Source organism: Durotheca rogersii (genome assembly GCF_024521655.1).
Source record: "Durotheca rogersii strain YMJ 92031201 chromosome Unknown GGS23scaffold_23, whole genome shotgun sequence".
Classification (NCBI taxonomy): domain Eukaryota; kingdom Fungi; phylum Ascomycota; class Sordariomycetes; order Xylariales; family Xylariaceae; genus Durotheca; species Durotheca rogersii.
In genome coordinates, this window is record NW_026251254.1 from 196,505 (window position 1) to 214,773 (window position 18,269).

Consider the following 18,269-nt stretch of genomic DNA (forward strand, 5'->3'; position numbering starts at 1 on the left):
GAAGAGGTCCGAGGAGCCCGCAAGTCTACCGTCATCTAACAACATGACCGTCTGCTTCGGGACCTGAGAAGTAGGTATATCGAATCCTTATGTCGACCACGTCATTTTGCACTCTGGGCATACGTGGCGTTCTGAGTGGCATCCTCGACAGCTTTGCTGCTGATCGCTACTGCCGATCGATAGTTGGATAGCAGCGTGTCCAGCGACTAGCACCGGTGTTCCGGCGCTCAGGACAAGATCTATGCCACAATCTATTCAGCTAGAGAGGTGGCTACCGGACCGGGTGCTTCGAACGCCTCTTGAATATCCGTCCAGACTGGCGCTAAGTGGTATCGATATGTCGGTTGATGAGTGCTTTGAGGAACCCCATCCGTATCACCGTGGAATCGTGGAGTTTCCGCTGAGCTGGACGGCACTTTGCGAAGAGCCGTGGACGCTAATCCGTGACGAGTTACGGCCGCTCCCCACGTCGCCTGCGGGATCACCTACCATACGGCAAAATCTAGCAAGGTCAGTTACCAGACAGGACAAGCCGGGCGAGGAGGACACGACAGTTTCCCACCGTACGGCCTCACTAGGCCTGGCTTCCCAGAGCAGTCACATGGGCCCTGGTTTCGTCTCGAGAGAGGGTAAAACGAGCCAGGTAGCCAACCCGGAGGACGTAACATCGTCTTGGTTGGCGTCGTCACGGCATAACCCGGGCGCGAGCACATACTCATAGGTGCTATGCGTGAACCGAACGCTTAAGCCGGGCCAGGCAGAGAAATTCGCCTTCATCTTATCCAAGATGTCTGAGTATGCGTTATCTCGCACGCCCCAGGGGAAAGAGAGACAGGGTGACATGGATTCAAAGTGACAGGCCACCGGGGTGATTAGTAGTTTATGCCACTTAGGTACTGCCGCGGACATGGGACGCGAGGCCTTGCGCAGCGGGTTACGTGCCGGCAGGCACTTATTTCCCGAATCTTCTGCTAAGGCTGGCGAGCCGCGGACAGTTGGAAAACTGGCTGGCTGGCTGGCTGAGCGGGCGTGGTCGTTGGCCTCGGGTTCCCGTGGGCGAGGAGGGAGGACGGAGAGCGTATAGGAGCTGTCCTTTTTCTCACCCCACCCCCTGAGAGTTGGAAGTGCGACGCTGTCTTCCTAGCTGGCATGAAGGAACAGGCTGTTCTAGCCCTCCAAGGTATACATAGAGGCGTATTTGGGTGGATGCAGATTCTTGTAGGGGGAGGGGAGGGCGCCGACTTCGACCCGTGTCCCTGTCCTTTTTTAAATACATGGCTATAGATAGACACATATACGCATGACTAACTAGCTGGGGACGCAACGTCATAATATCTATGCCGCTCAAGCCATGGCCAGCAGCTGGCGACACTTAGCATGCCGCGTATAGAGAGAGAGTGAGAGAGCGCTCGTGTTTTTATTATGCTCTTCTATATGTAGGTATATGGATCGGTACGGATTTCGGTTACTAACAAGGACAGTGGCGGGGCCGTGTTCGTATTTCAACCTGCTCCTCTGCCTCCTCTCCGCCGGCTTCCTTGCCCAAGTCTGTAATCTCGGCAAAGCATGCGAAATACACGCCGCGCCGCGTAATCTCGTGTGGCGACGTCGAAGCCATATATACAGTCCAGCGTAGCATCTACCCGCGTGCAGTACGTACGTCTACTGTACATACAATGCAGGGAAGAAGACGCCTCGTTTCTCTTGTGTCCGTGGCAGACGACAGGCTGCCAAGGGCCTGTGCTTGCCCGCCTGATTCCTCTCGCCTCGCAGCTTGGGCGACAGACACACCTTCAGAGCGTCGGCGAATGGTCAGAGGCTGCCGCCGCGGCTGACCTACGTAGGGAAATACGGCGGGTAACAAGCAACCTGCCCCTCCCAGACTGTAAAGCACTCGCCTCGACGGCACGTACGGCGCAGGTGTAACACAATCACGAGGGCCGGAAGAGAGACAATAGAAAAGGGAAAAAAAAGGGGGTGTGGGAGGTGGGAGGAGAGAAGAGGGAATCACGGAGCATTTGGGTTGACCAAGTTCACTAGGTAACCTGTTTGTTGGACGTCGGCGTGGCCGATACGGACGGCGCTGGGCCGACCCGTTTTCGGAAGGGCGAGCAAAGCCCTCTCTCTCCTCCCTGAGCAACGCCTCGGGACCAGCTGGGAGCAAGTTGAAGGGGTGTCCCCCTCTCCCCCCCTGGATCTAGCTGCGACTCGGAGATGTCAAGTTGATGCAGGTTGCCGGGAGCCATGTGGCAACCAAGTTTTCTAGAACGCTTCTCCCGGCTGTTGTGCGCCACGCCTAACGCCAGACGAGCGGATGGGGCAGGCAGGCAGGTAGGTCGACGAACGCCTGGAGCGGCGACGCAAGGTGTGATTTGCTCAGGGGGGGAGTCCCCGGCTCGTCAGGGACTTTTTTTTCTCTTTCCTTTTCCCTGCGTTCGGCGGGATCGAGAACGGATTCGAGAACGGATGCCGACGAGAACGCGAAGAGTGCCTCCAGGGTACCAGGGTACTACTACAGGTAGGTACCTCCTGCCTACATCGTGTACCTGGGTACCTGCCTCTGGCACTAGCCACTTGCAGATAGCTTCTTACCAGCCTCTTACGCACTACGTACCTGCTAATGTACCTAGAGATCGGGGTGGACGCATATGCGCATAGTAGGAGGTAGGTACCTATATTTATATCCACGCAGGTTGCGTCGGGGCTGGCGTCGCATCGCGCCGAGCTCGACGCTGTCTGCGACTTGAGGCCGCGAGTCGGGGTTGTCTCTATGAGTACGACTTCTTACTACCTACCTCCGTAGTAATACTGTATAACCCCTTAGGGACTTTAGGTAGGTAGGTATGCATTGCCTACGTGGATGCAAATCGGCCTGCTTAACTACCTACCTACCTACCTACCTAATTCATGCCACCCTACGGAGGCATCTTCGTCGCCTAGAACCCGCCTCGACGCGCTGCCCACGTGGAGGCAACGAGGGAAGAGGATGCAGTCGGGCCTGCACGAGTTCGGCATATGCGTAGTAATAAAGGACCTCACTCAGGATGAGGCCGTAGTAAGATAAGGTTGGGAAGCGAAATCTCGATCGTCCTCCTTAAAATAACCCCGAGAACCCCCCTCCGGATTGTCGTAGATTAGCACGTCTCTCCCCGAGACGCTACCGACATTACTCATAGACACCGCGTATCCGCATGCTACCTGGGGTATACCTGATGTGGTCGCCTAAGCTTGAGGTAGATTAGGTACTGCTGTGTATATGCAGACACATCTCTCTCGGAACTTGGTGAGCGAGGGCGTGGCGGTGGCCTGACTGACGGCACCCGAACAGCCGGTTGGCAGGAATGACAGGAACAGCCAGCAGCGTCCACGTTCTCTTCCCCACCCTCTCCGGATCATGTCGTGCTATATCTTCCCATGGCTATATCTATCTTGGTCCGCTACGCCAGCCCTCAGCCTCCAGCATCGTGTGCTAAGACCCCAGGCTGGGTCTCCGACATCCTTCTGGATCCGTCCGTGGGAATCCTCCGCAAGTCGCGTGCTGGACTTAGCCGACTTAGCCTATGAGTAGACGAGCTCCTCTTCTCAAGGCGAGACCAGCTGGGCAAAAAGAAATTTTAATAAATTCCCCGACTCGGTGATCGCACGTTCGACCGGTCGACGAGCTAGCCCGATGGGTGGTTAGCCAACTAGGAGGAAGCCGGGTGGGTGCCAGGTACGGAGCCATCGAGGTAATATGTGCTCACGAACAAAAATAGATACTCCTATACATCCATCTATCTGGCTTAGGCGCGTCGTGGATGATCTGATGTGATGGGCGAGAGAGAAGAAAAAAAAAAACCTCTTATTACACCACGTCAGGCGCTCGTCTCGGTGCCCACGTTCCAACGTGGCCACGAAGGGAGGAGGATGGATACCCTCTGCCCACCCCACGGGAAGAGACGTGGGAAAGTCCGGCAGACCCCTCCTGGGACTCGACCCCCTATATGTGCCGGCGCGCAGGTGTCCTCGCACTTGGCCGCGTCCCCTCAAATGCCCCGTTGGGTAGTATCGGTATGGAGGTGTCCCATTTGCCAATTTATCGGCTACAGCTTCGTATATCCATTACCGGCAGCACATTGCGTGCGCGTTCCACAGGGTAGCATCTTGTGATCTCGAGGTAGGGTAGCGGCTGTTGCGAAGAGTCGCAGGTGAAGACATACGAGATTCGGCTGGTCCTTATAGGGCCGGGTTCTGCGATTATATGAGCTGATCACTCGTATAGAAGAGAAGAAAGGTGGTGGTCGACGTCGACGCACATATGAGATGAGTACAGGCCACACGGTAGTGGGCACCCCGGTCCGTTCCCACGTTTTCTTTCTTTCTTTCTTTCCAAGCCTAGCGGGTGTTTTGGAGTCATCACCCATCGCATCCATGATTCGATGCGATGCGGCGCCGCCCAGGCGTGTGTGTTGTACATGCCTCCTCCTCCTCCTCCTCCACACACGTACCCCATGCCCGAATCGCGACACACGCACACACTCACACATATGAGTAGACACACATTGGGCGTTCCCCAGATACCTTGCTTACAGTGCACGTATAACATGGACCTACATATGTGGGCATATGTAGGTTCGCAAGCACATACGGAGGAGGACAGGTAGGCGAACAGGTACCTAGGCGAACAAGTTTCGGCCCCCCACTACGCAATGCCGTTCGCAACGCAGGCGTCGGCCTAGGATGCCTAAGCAATCTCCGGATCCGAATCGTTGAGGCACTTAGGCAGGTACCCTGTCCTATGCCCGCTAGCTTCGTTAGGTGTTTAATGCCTTCCTTAGGCGCCTGTACTCATAGACGGACCTAGGTATGAGTAATAGCACGGAACCGTACCTATAAAAGTACCGGCAAGTGCGCGGTTGACCCGCGCAGACGTGCGGGCGTACACGCGCAATACATGCCTATATATATACAGTACATAGGTAGGTACCTAGCAGACCCTGCGCTCCTGCAGCCTATGGAAGGCACGAGTGGTACGTAGGCAGGTGGAGTCGCCGTACATATTCTCTAACAGCACCAAGCGCACCTGCCAGGCGCCTACTGGATTGCCCAGCCAGCCCTGCTAAAGCCTGGCCAATCCAGGCTCAGCCGCCACACGCTAGCCTAGTTCGGGCACGTCTGAAACGCCCTGACGCACGTTGTTGCCAACTTCCTCCCAACTCCCCCCGTCGCGTCTGTTCTTCCTTCCCAGGATGCAGCCAGCACGCAGTTGTGCCATGCAGACAGACGGAAACCGCGCCGCGTGCCATTTGTTCCAGAAGCATTCCTTCTTTTTTTCTTCGTCCTCGCCCTCCTCTCTCTCTCTCTCTCTCTCTCTCTCTCTCACACACACACACACCCTCCCACCCCCTTGCATTCCACTATCATTTCATCACATCCCATCTCACCCCATCCCATCCCATCACCTAAACAGAACCGCCCTTCCTCCTGGCACCCTGGTCGTCTTTATCCTGCTCGCTCCGTCTGCCTCCGCCTCCTTCTCTCTCTTTCCCCACCAAAGCCCTGCAGAACGACTGCGGTCACGCCCCCCAGACGCCTCCTACCCAGTCTACCGCCATTACCCGGACACATAACCCGTAGCGTATATATCAACCCTCACCCCCCTCCGCCTCTCACCTCTGTCCACTATGGCTTCGACTTCTGCTACCACCAACACCAATCCGACTCCAGCTCAGGAAGAATTCCAAGACTTTCTCGAGAAGAACACCGACAGCGGACCACGAGTACATCCCGAGGATAGAGACGACGCCCACAGGGACGGAGAAGACACCGACGAGGACGAAGAAGACAGATACCGCAACGCACAGATAGACGCCGCAATGCGCGTTCCCAGCTTGGCAGGAGACGTGAAGCTTCCCCCGGTCAGCTTCGACTCGGGCCGCAGCACCGGCGTGAAGGGCGTCATCGCCGACGCCCGTGCCTACGAGCAAGCTCGCCAGAACAAGTGGCGGAACAGGGTCCACGCCGCTCGCAAATCCGTGTTCGGCAAGGGCAACGGGCCGAGATCCTCGGACGCCCAGAGCGGCGAGAGTGAAGGCGACGATGACGAGGATGCCTTCCTCCAGCAATGGAGAGAGTCGCGGAAGCAAGAGCTCGAGAGGGACGCCAAGAACAACGTCCGCAGCCGGAGAACAAGCCCGAGCCTGAGGATGTTCGGGCGCTTAGACACCGTCGACGCTCTGGGCTACCTGGATGCCATTGAGAAGGTCGGGCGGGAGACCGTCGTCGTAGTGTTTGTCTACGATCACGAGGTAAGTCGATCCCCGGCGGCGTCGTGAGCACGAACGGCATACTCACGAGTCCATAGTGCCAGGTGTCCAGTCTCATCGAAGCCGCCATGCGGCCGCTGGTGAGGGCCCACCCCGAGGTTCATTTCGTCAAGGTCCACTACGAAGATATCGAGTTCGACAATGCCGCCGTGCCTACGATCCTGGCGTACCGTAACCAGGGTGATCTCTTCGCCAACTTGACGGGGCTCATCAATATGATTCCCGACGAGGAGGATTTTGACAGCGACTCGTTGAAGAGGATCCTACACAAGAGCGACGTCCTATAGAGACGTCGTGCCGCACTAAAGCAGCGTCTTCCGGTGCTACGGCGCCGAGTACGTGACGATCCCCTCTATTATACATATACCCCATACATACACTAGTGGATGGTGCGCCCAGCGATCGATAACCGTCGACGCAATGCGTGGCGCGCTAGGGGAGGGCCACGCCGTGACAGCCGCATATCTACGCGACGGATCCGCATAGAGCCGCCCCTTCCTAATGTGGACATTGGGCGGGTGACATTTGCGGCTTCGCCCTGTTGGGCCGCGCGACTAGCGGGCCGGGCACATGAGAAGGCAGCCGGGTCCGAGAGGAGATGTTCTTTTCTATATACTGTGAAGTTCGTGGCATGTGCGTAGACGTACGTACCCGGACTGCGGAAACAGGAAGGGGAGGCGTCGGGTAAGGTAATGACGATAATGATGAGGCAGACGGGTGCTGTACGAGTACTGCCATTTGGTTTTGGAGGGGGTTGATGGTTTAACTACTACAAAAGTTGCGAACTCGCTGCTTCTCACGGTTCCGGAGTACTGTAGACACGGAGGGCGCATATTCGACCTAGAGCAGGTTGTCGGTCTGCCAGAGCATATTCCCCCGCTGGCTAATTTATGGGCTACGCGAGTGGTCCTAACCCACACGTGCAAGTACATGCAGAGAGAGATAGACACAGATTATACCCACATATGAAACCGTCCAGGAGAAATCTAGAAAGAATGAAAGTCATGGCTACGCCCAGTGCGTCTGTTACGCGCAGCGATGCTAGCGAACTCAGCCTTAACTGGTGGTGGGAAAATCCATCCCCCTCCTCTGATTGCTCTGTCTATTTTACCGCGCTGGCCGGCGTTTTTAAGGGGTCACCGTAAAGGGGGGAGGGGGTAGGGGGTAGGCCCCTTCCAAGCCGTCGCCACCTTGTTCTACAATGTATGAGTACTACTTCTCGGACCGGATGCAACACGGTGAAGAATCTATCTATATACATATTATTGTGTATTATACATACCTATATATATATAGGTGTGTGTGTGTGTGTGTGTGTGTGGTATATATTACGTAGGTAAGATTCATTTCGGAAGATGCGTATTGGCTGAATCGCGTGTTGGATGCTAACCTCATCTCAGACCTTGATGTGCCTAGTTCTAACCAACCTCCGCCTTGGAGGTTCGGACGGGCGAGTTATCTACCTACCTAACTCTTAGAAGGGGGGAGGCAGGGGGGCATAACAGGTATGTTAGGAGGTCGAGGTAGTAGGTAAGCTGATGGAATGGAGCCCAAGCGTCCTGACCCCCTTCGATGGGCCGCAATCGATAAAGATAGGTAAAACACAAGGGCGGGAGGAGAAGCGCGGCGGTGGCCGAAGCCGGCGTCTCCCAAGCCCGTGTTACTATTATGCGCATCTAAATCGTTTTGTGATGGCGGGTAGGTGGAGTCGAATGGGGCTGGGTAAAAGCGCAGATTGCAAATGTTTCATACTGGCGCGGAATTCGACATGTGCGTTACCTACCTCCTACACGTACATACATGTGTGCAACACGTTTACGGAGGTTATACACGAGGCATACACATGAGGGTGGATGGGTGGCTCCATAGATGAGGATGTAGGTTGCCTACATCTTGATGTCGAGGTAGGCATGTGTACCTACGCAGATGGGGAACCCCCTCCCTTCTAACTATGAGTATGTCTTATCAACGCTCTGCACCTCTTGAAACCCGGAGGCACCTCGCGCCAACCACGTACCCACACAGGCATCTTCTCTCCGTCATCTCCCCCCACACAACCTGGCTTGGCTTCCCCCCCCCTCGCCTTTGCCTATCGACATCTTGCGCGGGGGAACCCATACCTACATGTGACCAGCTGTTTTCCCCCCTGCTCTGGGCGTCCGACGGAAGAACTCGACTGGGTGAGACGCTATTGCTATGTTTACTGCTGTAGTCGGTCCGAGGGCGGAACGCTGGCTGGCTCGCTGGGTAGAGGCGGAGAGGCGAGGGGGTGAGAAAGGCAAGGCCACCTAGAATTCGGCTTTCTGATGCATCCTCTGCCTCTGCGTCAAGTTGACACCCAATTAGAGAGTTGGTGCCTCATAGCCCACGGGACAGTGTCTTGGTAGGTAGGTACATAAGGTGCCTAAGGACCTCAGGTGGGTAGGTATCTGAGGTACGTGTGTGAATATATACCCCTCTAGGTAATGGTTAGTATGAACCCGATGCAATGCGACATGGGCCATGATGTATGTGTCGTCCATCCAGCTATAAGTTGCCGCTATCTCACCCACCCCTGTGGGGCCGAATATAGAAAGATGTCACTTTCCAAAGCTCTTACGCATGTCTCTCTCCCCCCCCCTTTGCCCCTCTCTCCCTCTCGCATTACTTACCACTTAAAGTTGCCCATCCTGCCTCAGGTACCCATGTATCTGCATTCCCGGATACCTACGTGCGATTCGCGCATCCGGGCGGAGACAGTAGGGTTGGGTGATGCGATGCGTGCCGGAGTGATTCGCGGCGGGTCAGCTTCTACGGGGGTGGGCGGGGTGGTTTTGAGCGAGGCAGGCGACAGGGCGATCAACCGGTTCTCTTGCGAGAAGTGCGCGCGGTCTCTTCGCTGGGTAGACAGGGCGGTAAGATGGTTGGTGCCTGTGGGAAACGCGCGTGGCCCGACTTCCAGTAGCCCCCTCGGTCGCATTCTCGAATCGCTGCCGGTTCTAGCCTCCTGGATGTAGCCTGCTGACCCGGACATTACCGGGGTGCCTGTCCAGTCGGACTACCCCTCGGCCAGCTCACTTATACATATGTATATAGGTTGTATATAGGCACAGGTATATATATTCTATCTTATTCTTCTCTCTCTCTCTCTCTCTCTCTCAATTCTCCGTCGTCGATGCGCGCGCGAGGCATTAGAACTGGGGGCTCAGAGAGGAATTAGGGCTGCTAATTTGCCGGATGTGTAGTATGTACCTAGGTAGGTAAGTGAGGTAGAGGTACCTACCGTAGGTGGTGACTTATAGGGCGCCTTAGGTACCCCGCCTGTGGATCGAGAGATACTTCCTGCACGCAGCAGACATGCGTATAGTGGAGCCCGCCTGCTTATCGATAGGTACCTGATTAGCAGCCCATGTAGTTACGTCCCGAGGTACGCGTGCGGATAGCAGGCAGACGTGCGATAGGATCTGCGATAGGAGGTATCGAATTCGAGCTCTGTACCGAAGATACATAACCCCGCCCCCTCCTTGTCCCTCGCACGGCATGCGCGGGCGCGGTTGTACGTAACAACAAGGCTTCGATTTAATAGGAGGTAGCCGAGCAGCAGCTGCGTAAGTCCTTCTTTCCCTTACCCCTCGCGGACCCGTGCCTTGCCTTGCCTGCCTGCCTGCTTTCCTGCCTGCCTGCCTGCTTGACTTGCTTACTTTCTTACGTAGGGTACCTACATCCTAAGGTACCTACCTCTTACTTGCCAGCCCACCTACGCACTACGTACCTGACCTCCTCCCCTCCTCCCCTCCTATTAACGGTACCTGCCTCCCTTCTTTACCCTTCACTGGGCACCTTCCACACGTCCAGGCCGCCTACATACGTGCATAGCTCTGTTAATCGCCTAAGAGGACGAGGGACTGTCCCCGGTCAGACAATAATATCCCTCCGTCCAACGGCGACTCCTCGTACCCCACCATTATCACCATCCACCATCCACATCCTCCGTCGAACTGTAAGGCGGCACCATCTTGCCTCCAACAAAAAACCCTCTCGACTTCGACGAACCTTGCGACGTGCCTGCATTCGTGCATTGCTCGCTCTCTCTCTCTTCTCTCCGTCCTCTTCAAGTGAGTCCTCGCCTGTCCTCGCCTCGCCTCCGCCTTGTTTCGCATCTGTCTTGCCTTGGCAAGTCATCCATCCCTCCCTCTCCCCGCTAGGTATCTTCTACCGTCAACCTACCTCCCCTCCCCGATCCTGCTGCTTTATCCACGTCCTCTTTCTTTGGCTTCAGCTGGTTCATCTAAGCCCTTCTTACCCTTCTGCGTAGTTTTCTCTGCCTGCTACCTTATCCGAATCTGCCCTGCACCAACCACCTTCGTGCGCCTCCGATAACGAACCTAGCCCGGTAAATTTACCGAGTTCATCTTCTATTTCATCGCAAGCATTTTTTGTCTGACCTAGCCCAGCCGACGATAAGCCTTTGCCGGAAGGACGAGGCCCGTAGTACGCAGCTATCGAGGAATCCCGACAGACGCGCCGTCGACTAGCCCACGCTTGTTTCCTGCATAGGTATATCCGCGCCAGCGGCTCTGCCCCTCATCTGGTATGTGCAATTGGGGCACCTTGACTCATACCTCACTATAGGTTGCCTGCCCGCCCGATACTGGTATTCCCGCCTCCATCAAAGACGGCTCCCCCCCTCCCTCTTCGTACTACGTGCCGTTTGCCTGTGCATATCCTGCTTGCGTCTCTGTCATCCCCGACCCAGTTTACCAACAGTCTACGGTAAACTCGAGGGATGACGTGATCTGGCAAGAGGAACTTCTATTCCGCCACGTAATGGAACAGCCCGAACTCTCGACCCCCGCCGATACACCGATCGCTGTTCCACCCCCGACCGCCGACCGTGCTGCCGATCTCGCCGAAGTCGAGTCGAGTCAATCAAACAGACTCGACCCTCTTTCCAAAGTGTCCAACTCCGTCCCCTCTCTCCGCTTTCCCCGACCGCTGGGCAACCGGCAGCTCACCAACTGGATTTCCTCAAGCTCTCCCGCCATCATGCAGCCCGAGAACAACATCATCGACGATGACCCTAACCTGGCCGAGCTGGGCTACGATGTCATCGGTACCGATGGAGAGAGCCAGGCTGAGTCCACGGCTAGCTCCTTTGACTACCAGAGACCCGATGACGTCCAGAGCCTAGCCGGCACTGATACCGGCACCGATGTCGACACTAATGAGGCCGATTCCGACTCCTCTGACGACGACGAAGGAGAGGACGCAGCCACGCTGAACAACACGGCTGCAGCTAGCATCATCAGCAGTACCGTAGTGGAATACGATGGCCAGTCTGGCGGGGAGGATGACGACATCGAGAGTCCCGCGAACCAGAGCCTTGAGAACCCCACAGACGTCTCCCAGCACGGGCTTCCGCGCCTAATCCCCGAGGACCGGGACCTGACATGGAAAGCCACGGCGGACTTGCAGCAGCGGTCCAGCCACGATAACGGTCCGAATGAAGAAAAGACTGCGGTGTCGCTACCTCCGCCGAGCTACGACTTGAGGGATACCGTCTTAGAAAGCTACCATGTAGCGCTCGGATACATCCGGCGGAACCGCCGTATCATCGGCGCTCTGTCTGGACTTGCCCTTCTCTACAGCCTCGCCATCGTCGGCAAGTACTTTGTATTTACCCCACCCGCCCCGAAGGTCATATCTACAGTTCCGGTGGCCGCAGTCTCTTCTGCCGCGGTACCCTCTCCTGTGGGAACCTCTTTATCTATCTCTGCACCCACATCGACTTGGGTGCCCGCCCAGACGCACAATGCGTTGCAGACGGGCAACCCCTCCAATAGCCTAGCCTTCATGACATTCGGGAGAGAGAGGACGCAGACAAGTCTTATCCCGCTAGCCCAGCCACAGACTATCTGCTCGGCGGAGCTGTATGACCGCAACGAGATCGTGGTCAAGATCCCCCTAGATATCAAATCCACCTGGCTCGCCAGGGACGCTATTCTAATCGCCGTGAGCCGTGGTCTCTACGATATTCCGACTAAGGTTTCGTCTGTGGACGAGGGTTTTCTCATAGAGGTACCGCAGGGCGAGGCACACGGCATCTTGGCCATCTCCATTGCGACGACGCGTAAGCCCAAGGTTCAGGAGACCTTCCATGTCAATTTTGGCAGGAGCAAGTTCACGGGCGCCCTGGATGCTGGGAAGCAGCTTGTCAGGGGGTTCGCGCAGAAGTTTGTCGACACCGTCAACGAGACGACGGCATGGGTTGAAGAGACCTACATTCCGGCCCTAGACGTCATGTCGAAACAGGTCTGCATCCAAACCTCATCTGTATCCGGCTCCTTGCTACAGGCGTTCAGGGAAGCTTCCAACGCTGCCCTCGATCTCCCGACGCGCCTCACCTCTCAGCTTACCGCTCATATCAAGCAGTCGCTCGACCGCGATAGCCTGGCCCATCGCCACCGCCAGACCCGGCTACAGTTGACGCGGGAAGCCCAGGACCTCGGCGACGAGCTAGCCCTGCGGTACCTTTCGGCACAGCTGAGCTCCAAGCTCTGGTGGCTGCGGATACAAGGAAAGACCGAGGAGTACCAGCGCTACCTATCCAAAGCTGAGGCCTACCTCAGGGAGAAGGTTGCGGACGCCAAGGCTGCCCGACTCGAGAGGGCCGAGCATGTCAAGAAGCAGATACGATCTCAGCAGACGCACGAGCGTCGCGAAACAAGAAGTTCCTTCTGGGGTAAGGCTCGGGCTTGATTCGGCGAAAGCCTGGGTAAGAATTTACAACATGGTCGGCTAGGATGGACTGAGTGGCAGGACGGCGTTTGGTATTGGTGGTGGTACGATATTTGCTGGTTATTATGTCCTCGTAGTTCCCCCTGTCCCGGCAAGGCACACTCTCCCCCCTTTTTTTATTTAACGTTCCCCCACCCCATTTTTTGCTTTGCCGGCGATGAAGGTACCTAACCCTGCGACTCGGTATGGGTGTCGAGTAGCAGTCGTCTTCAGATAACGCAGCAGCTCGCTCTTTACGAGGATGCCGTCGATAGATGTTAAGGATGACGCCGGATGGATAGTCGACTGGCTGACGGGGTAGTTGGCCGGTGCGGAGGGCGTCGATCCAGGGCCGAGGAAACTACAAAAGTAGACAGTCGTCATGTAGAGCCCGGACAATGCATTGCTGTTATGCTCATGTATTCTCGTAACGCCGCCGTGGAAGAATTGCGACATGTGTGACGCGTAGAATGTACCTAGCTACAAGTACCGGCGTTCCCTACCTAGGCTTGTATTCACGCGGTCTCCGATGAGAAGCACGTTTTTTCTTGCAGATTTATCTTATTTTCTTGACTACGGATGTTATGCGACGCAGGTTCAGCCAACTATCCGACAGTGCGTAGCCGCCGCTTACGACCTTTCGTCCCCCCCATTTGCTGGGCTATCAGCAGTCCTGGAGACCCATCGATCAGGCGCATCTTTAGAAGAATGTTGGGCCGTCGAGCGCGTACCTACATACGTAGGTGGCTACGTTACATACCTACATGCATAGGGGTGGTAGGCACCGCTGGCACCGCGGCGACACAATATTTCCATACGTTGGCAGGTGTAGGTGATGTAGGTAGGTATAGGAGGTGGGAGGGGGAGCGCACAGTATCGACGCAAGCAACCAACGTTCTTCAACGCATACCTACCTACCTTCTCTGCCTAACCGGCGTCCAATATCGCCACGCGCTTCCCCATCACCCAGCGATCCAGTGCCAGATCTCGTCCAGGGCCGCGGGGGGGGGGGGGTGAGGGAGGGAGGCGATGATGTAGCCTGACTCGGGCGGCGGGCAGGTCCGGCACGGCGCCCAAACTGGGTCGATTGCTCACTGACGCGCGCAGGTGGTCGCACGAGACACGGGGGCGGCGTGATTGGACGCTGCCGGGTGGCCGGGTGGCGGTCGCGCGCGCGCAGGCCGGACGTGGAAGGGGGCTAGACTGGGTCGGGGCCGCGTTAGCTGCCTCCTCCCGACGGCGTGGGCAGGGGAACGGGTGATCCTGGGTCGCGAGGTGCTGCCCGCGATGGCGGTGGTGGTGGTGGGCGGCTTGGTGCCCAAACGACGCACGAGACACGGGCGGGGCGCCCCCCTGGAAAGCCCGAATCCGGGAGACGGGGAGAGGAGGGGAGGGGGGAGGTGGCGCCGGGCCGACGTGACGATAGATCTTACGTAGGCCGAGACATATGCGGGTTAGGTAGGTGGGTAAGTAGGCAAGGTAGATAACAGAGGAGGATGTGAGGGTTGAGAAAAAAGGAGAGAGAGAGAGGGGGAGGGGGAGGGGAGGATGAGTAGGTATACCTACTCTGGAGGAGAACCTACGTCTCCAATAGGGGTGGAGGTGGAGGTGGAGGGGTCAAATGTCATGTTAATAAGACGGAACGATTTGATTCTACCTACCTCTGTATATGCTACTACCTCGATTGGGGAATCTACAGGTGTATTTTTTATTTATCAGCAGTGCTTAGGTGCCCAAGTTAGGCCGGGTACTCACCTATCGGGTTAGTAGGGCCGGTAGCTAGGCGTGCGCATGCTCCGACTGAATTATCGAGTTGATGGGCCAATTTTTCGCGGCAACGCCCCTCTCTCTGCCCTCCCTCCGCCCCGCTCTCGTCCTCCCCCTCCTCCCTACACCACCACCTCTCTCTCGCGCTTCTCGCACATAACCCTACCAACTCCTCTCACCCTCTCCGATCTCCTGAACCTAACCTACGTACTTACATACGTACGTCCGCAACCCCACTCCCGTTGTTCTCCTTTGCCGGATCGCTGTTGTTCCTCGCCTCTCGTCTCTCCCCTGCGCCGCCCAAGCCGTTCCCTACCGTCGTCGACTTACCTACCACAACCGCAACAACCAGCAGCACACGCACACACGCACGCAACGCACATCGATCGCACGTCTAGCCTGCCGTCTACCTACTCTTACCGCGCCCTACCTCGCAGCCTTCTCGGAACCGGTACGTTGCGCGCTTCTACGCTAAAATCGCCTACATCTCCTCTCCTTTTTTCCTCTCCCTTTTTTTTTTCATTCACGTCCTCTGGTTTGGCCAGACGGGACGGGGAGCCTGGTTCTTTTGGTAGTGTTTGGATGCATTACGCGGGTGGCGGGGAAAGTGGCATTTCTAGCGCCGTGCCCTGATTCCATTTATTTATTTATTTTTAATCTCCCTTTTATTTATTAGTTATTATTTATTTTCTTTCTTTTGCCTTGTGTCATTACGTCTATTGTCTTTTTTTTTTCCTTTTCGCATCTTACATGTCTGCCACTACTACTGCTTTCCTTTCACGTACTTTTCCCCCCCTGCTGGCCGTTGCCATTCTCAACCCATCAGCCAAGCAAAATTAACAGACATCGGCCCAACGCTTTTCGTTGTCGTCGTCGTCCTCATTCACCTCCCTTTCTCTCGTTCCTAGTTCTGACGCATCGATTTTAGCCTACGCCCAACATGACCACCGTCGAGAGCACCGACCCCAAGGTCGAGGGTACCAAGCCCACAGAGGTCGCCGAGACGAAGCCTGTTACCTCGGCACCGGTCTTCTCTATGTTTGGTGGTGGCGCAAAGAAGGAGAAGAAGGAAGACGAGGACCGCGGAGACAACTCTGGCAGTGCCAAGGCCCAGCGCGAGGCCGCTGCCGCCGCGAAGGGCGACGACGAGGTCCGTAATCGCCGAGATCCATATAACCATCTGCATACCTATACAGGCATCTTTCCCCGTTGTCCCCTTTCCCGGTCGCCGCCGAATCGCATTGCCCTGGCTTTGCTAATCTAACCTCGTGTAGGAGGATGTTCCCGAGTCGGAAGACGTCCACTTCGAACCTGTCCATAAGCTCACCGAAAAGATCAAGACCGTGACGCACGAGGAGTCCGAGGAGGAGATCTTCAACATGCGGTGCAAGATGTTCCGATTCACCCAGGACGCCGACGGCAAAGGAGAGTGGAAGGAGCGCGGGACCGGCCCCCTCCGCCTGTTGAAGCACAAGGAGAACGGGAAGATCCGCTTGGTCATGCGACGAGATAAGACCCTCAAGGTCTGCGCCAACCACTACAGTATGAGCCCCCCCCCCCCCCCCCCCCCCCCCGCCTTTGACCACCTCAACGCCCCATCGGTAACGAGTCCGAACTAACCATGGCGATTTCGTAGTCACCCCGGACATGACGATCGCCCCCATGTCCACGAGCGACCGAGCATGGCTCTGGAACGTGGGCGCCGACGTCAGCGAGGGTGAACCCGAGGCCATCACCGTCTCGATTCGCGTTGCCAACTCTGAGAGTAAGCAATATCGCACGGATTCTGCACCCCACCCAACCCCCCCTCCCCTTCCCCTTCCCTGAAGCAGGCTAACCTGCCGTTTCCGACAGATGCCCAACAGTTCAAGGAGGCCTGGCTCAACGCCCAGAAGGCGAACGCAATTCTTTTTGAGCAGGCCAAGCACGACGAGGCCTCGGGTGAAGAGGCGAAGACGGAGGAAAAGAAGGAGGAGCCTGGTACTACTGCCTCGTCGTAAGGTTGACGGTATGCGGTCGGCCGGTAGCATCTAGACCTCGGCCCACGGCCGTGTTATAGGGTGCATAATCAACACACCTCTACTTCATTACGCCTGTAGTCATGTCGAACGACAACTGTGTTGCGGATGGCTGGGTAAGACGGGCTTGTCTCAGGTCGGGCATGTTTGATGGAGCAAGCCTGTGGTAGCAGAGGACGCTGTTAATGGTAAGGAAATAGTGAGGCAGAGAGAAAGAGAGAAAGTGGGAGAGAGAAGTAAGAACAGAGACGGAGAGAGAGAGAGGAGGAGGAATGGCGAGGAAGAGAGGGAAGATATTATTAGATTAGGTTAGTGGGAGCCGTTGAGCATCAACCCTGACCACCCCCCCCCCCCCCCCCCCCCCTTCCCCCTTCCCCCCTTCCCCCTTCCCTCAACAACCCCCAGAGAGTCACGGCATCTTGTCTCCCCCTTCCCCTTTCGAGAATCCCACTACACACGATGAATACAATGCCAAACCTTTCTGCCCGAGGCACCAGCCTGCCTGCCGACGTCTCTGTGTGTGATATTAGGATGACCTGAGAGGTGTGTGTTGGTATGGCTCTGAGCAGGTCAAGCTACCCAGGGTACCTAGGTACATGAGGTAGGTAGAGACGGGAGGTACCTACCTGTAGGTGGATGCCTGTCCACCTGGCCTTGCGTAAATAAGTGAGTACCTCATTACAAAGAGAGTGTGTGTGCTGCCAAGTGCCAGGCTTATAACACGTGAATGTTCATGTTAATATAGTGTTGTTGGTGTAGGTGAATTCCCAATCTTGCTTATGTTTACCTACCTAGAAGCAAGGGGTACTTACCTGCAAAGGTACATATATATGCGTCTAGGGAGGGTGTGGAGGTACCTCTTCAGGTAGTGTCTTGAGTACTTGAGTTAGGTACCCAAGTTATGCCTCGTTGGTTTGTATATGTTGTTTGCTTATCAAGGCATTGGCTGTAGATACTCGTATGGATCTTTACGCCTCGAAGGGGGGTAGCTGTCGGTAATAGGTAAGGTGGTACTTACGCCTTAACTAGATGAGGTACCTAACCTACATAGGTAGGTACCTATATTAAATTAGATACTTTAGGGTATAGATGCTCTCTACCTATGTAATCAGGTACCTAATATTACTAGATACTTTAGGTAGATAGGTATCTAGGTAGATAGGAGGTAGATTGAGCATAGTACACAATAGGACAATAGATAATAGGTGCGGTGGGCACGATGAGCACATAGTGGGTACGTAGGTAGGTATAGTGGGGCTGCTTGTTGAGCCGATGAATGAGTTGAGGTTAAAGCTTTTGCACGTGACTTCGTGACAATGAACAATAGGCATCGGAAGGCGGCTCGCGACTGCCCCCAATAAGGCGCCATAGGCCTGGGAAACTGCTGGCATCACGGTGCATCAGACCTGCCGTCTACTATTTA

General features: G+C 55.9%; 3 protein-coding genes across 3 annotated transcripts; all 3 read left to right on the forward strand.

Moving 5' to 3' along the window:
• Positions 1 to 5,554: 5,554 nt before the first annotated feature.
• Positions 5,555 to 6,753, forward strand: GGS23DRAFT_226765 (thioredoxin-like protein). Its single transcript, XM_051512008.1, has 2 exons — positions 5,555 to 6,287; positions 6,344 to 6,753. Exons 1-2 carry the CDS (start codon positions 5,664 to 5,666, stop codon positions 6,590 to 6,592), a joined length of 873 nt encoding a protein of 290 aa, XP_051369217.1. The 5' UTR covers positions 5,555 to 5,663; the 3' UTR covers positions 6,593 to 6,753.
• Positions 6,754 to 10,641: 3,888 nt separating this feature from the next.
• GGS23DRAFT_226821 (uncharacterized protein) lies at positions 10,642 to 13,123 on the forward strand. Its single transcript, XM_051512009.1, has 3 exons — positions 10,642 to 10,677; positions 10,739 to 10,875; positions 11,089 to 13,123. The coding sequence occupies exon 3, from the start codon at positions 11,112 to 11,114 to the stop codon at positions 13,041 to 13,043; it is 1,932 nt and encodes a 643-aa protein (XP_051369218.1). The 5' UTR covers positions 10,642 to 10,677; positions 10,739 to 10,875; positions 11,089 to 11,111; the 3' UTR covers positions 13,044 to 13,123.
• A 2,133-nt stretch (positions 13,124 to 15,256) lies between these two features.
• Positions 15,257 to 17,205, forward strand: GGS23DRAFT_580442 (uncharacterized protein). Its single transcript, XM_051517123.1, has 4 exons — positions 15,257 to 15,978; positions 16,103 to 16,370; positions 16,465 to 16,593; positions 16,683 to 17,205. Exons 1-4 carry the CDS (start codon positions 15,769 to 15,771, stop codon positions 16,826 to 16,828), a joined length of 753 nt encoding a protein of 250 aa, XP_051369219.1. The 5' UTR covers positions 15,257 to 15,768; the 3' UTR covers positions 16,829 to 17,205.
• Positions 17,206 to 18,269: the final 1,064 nt, after the last annotated feature.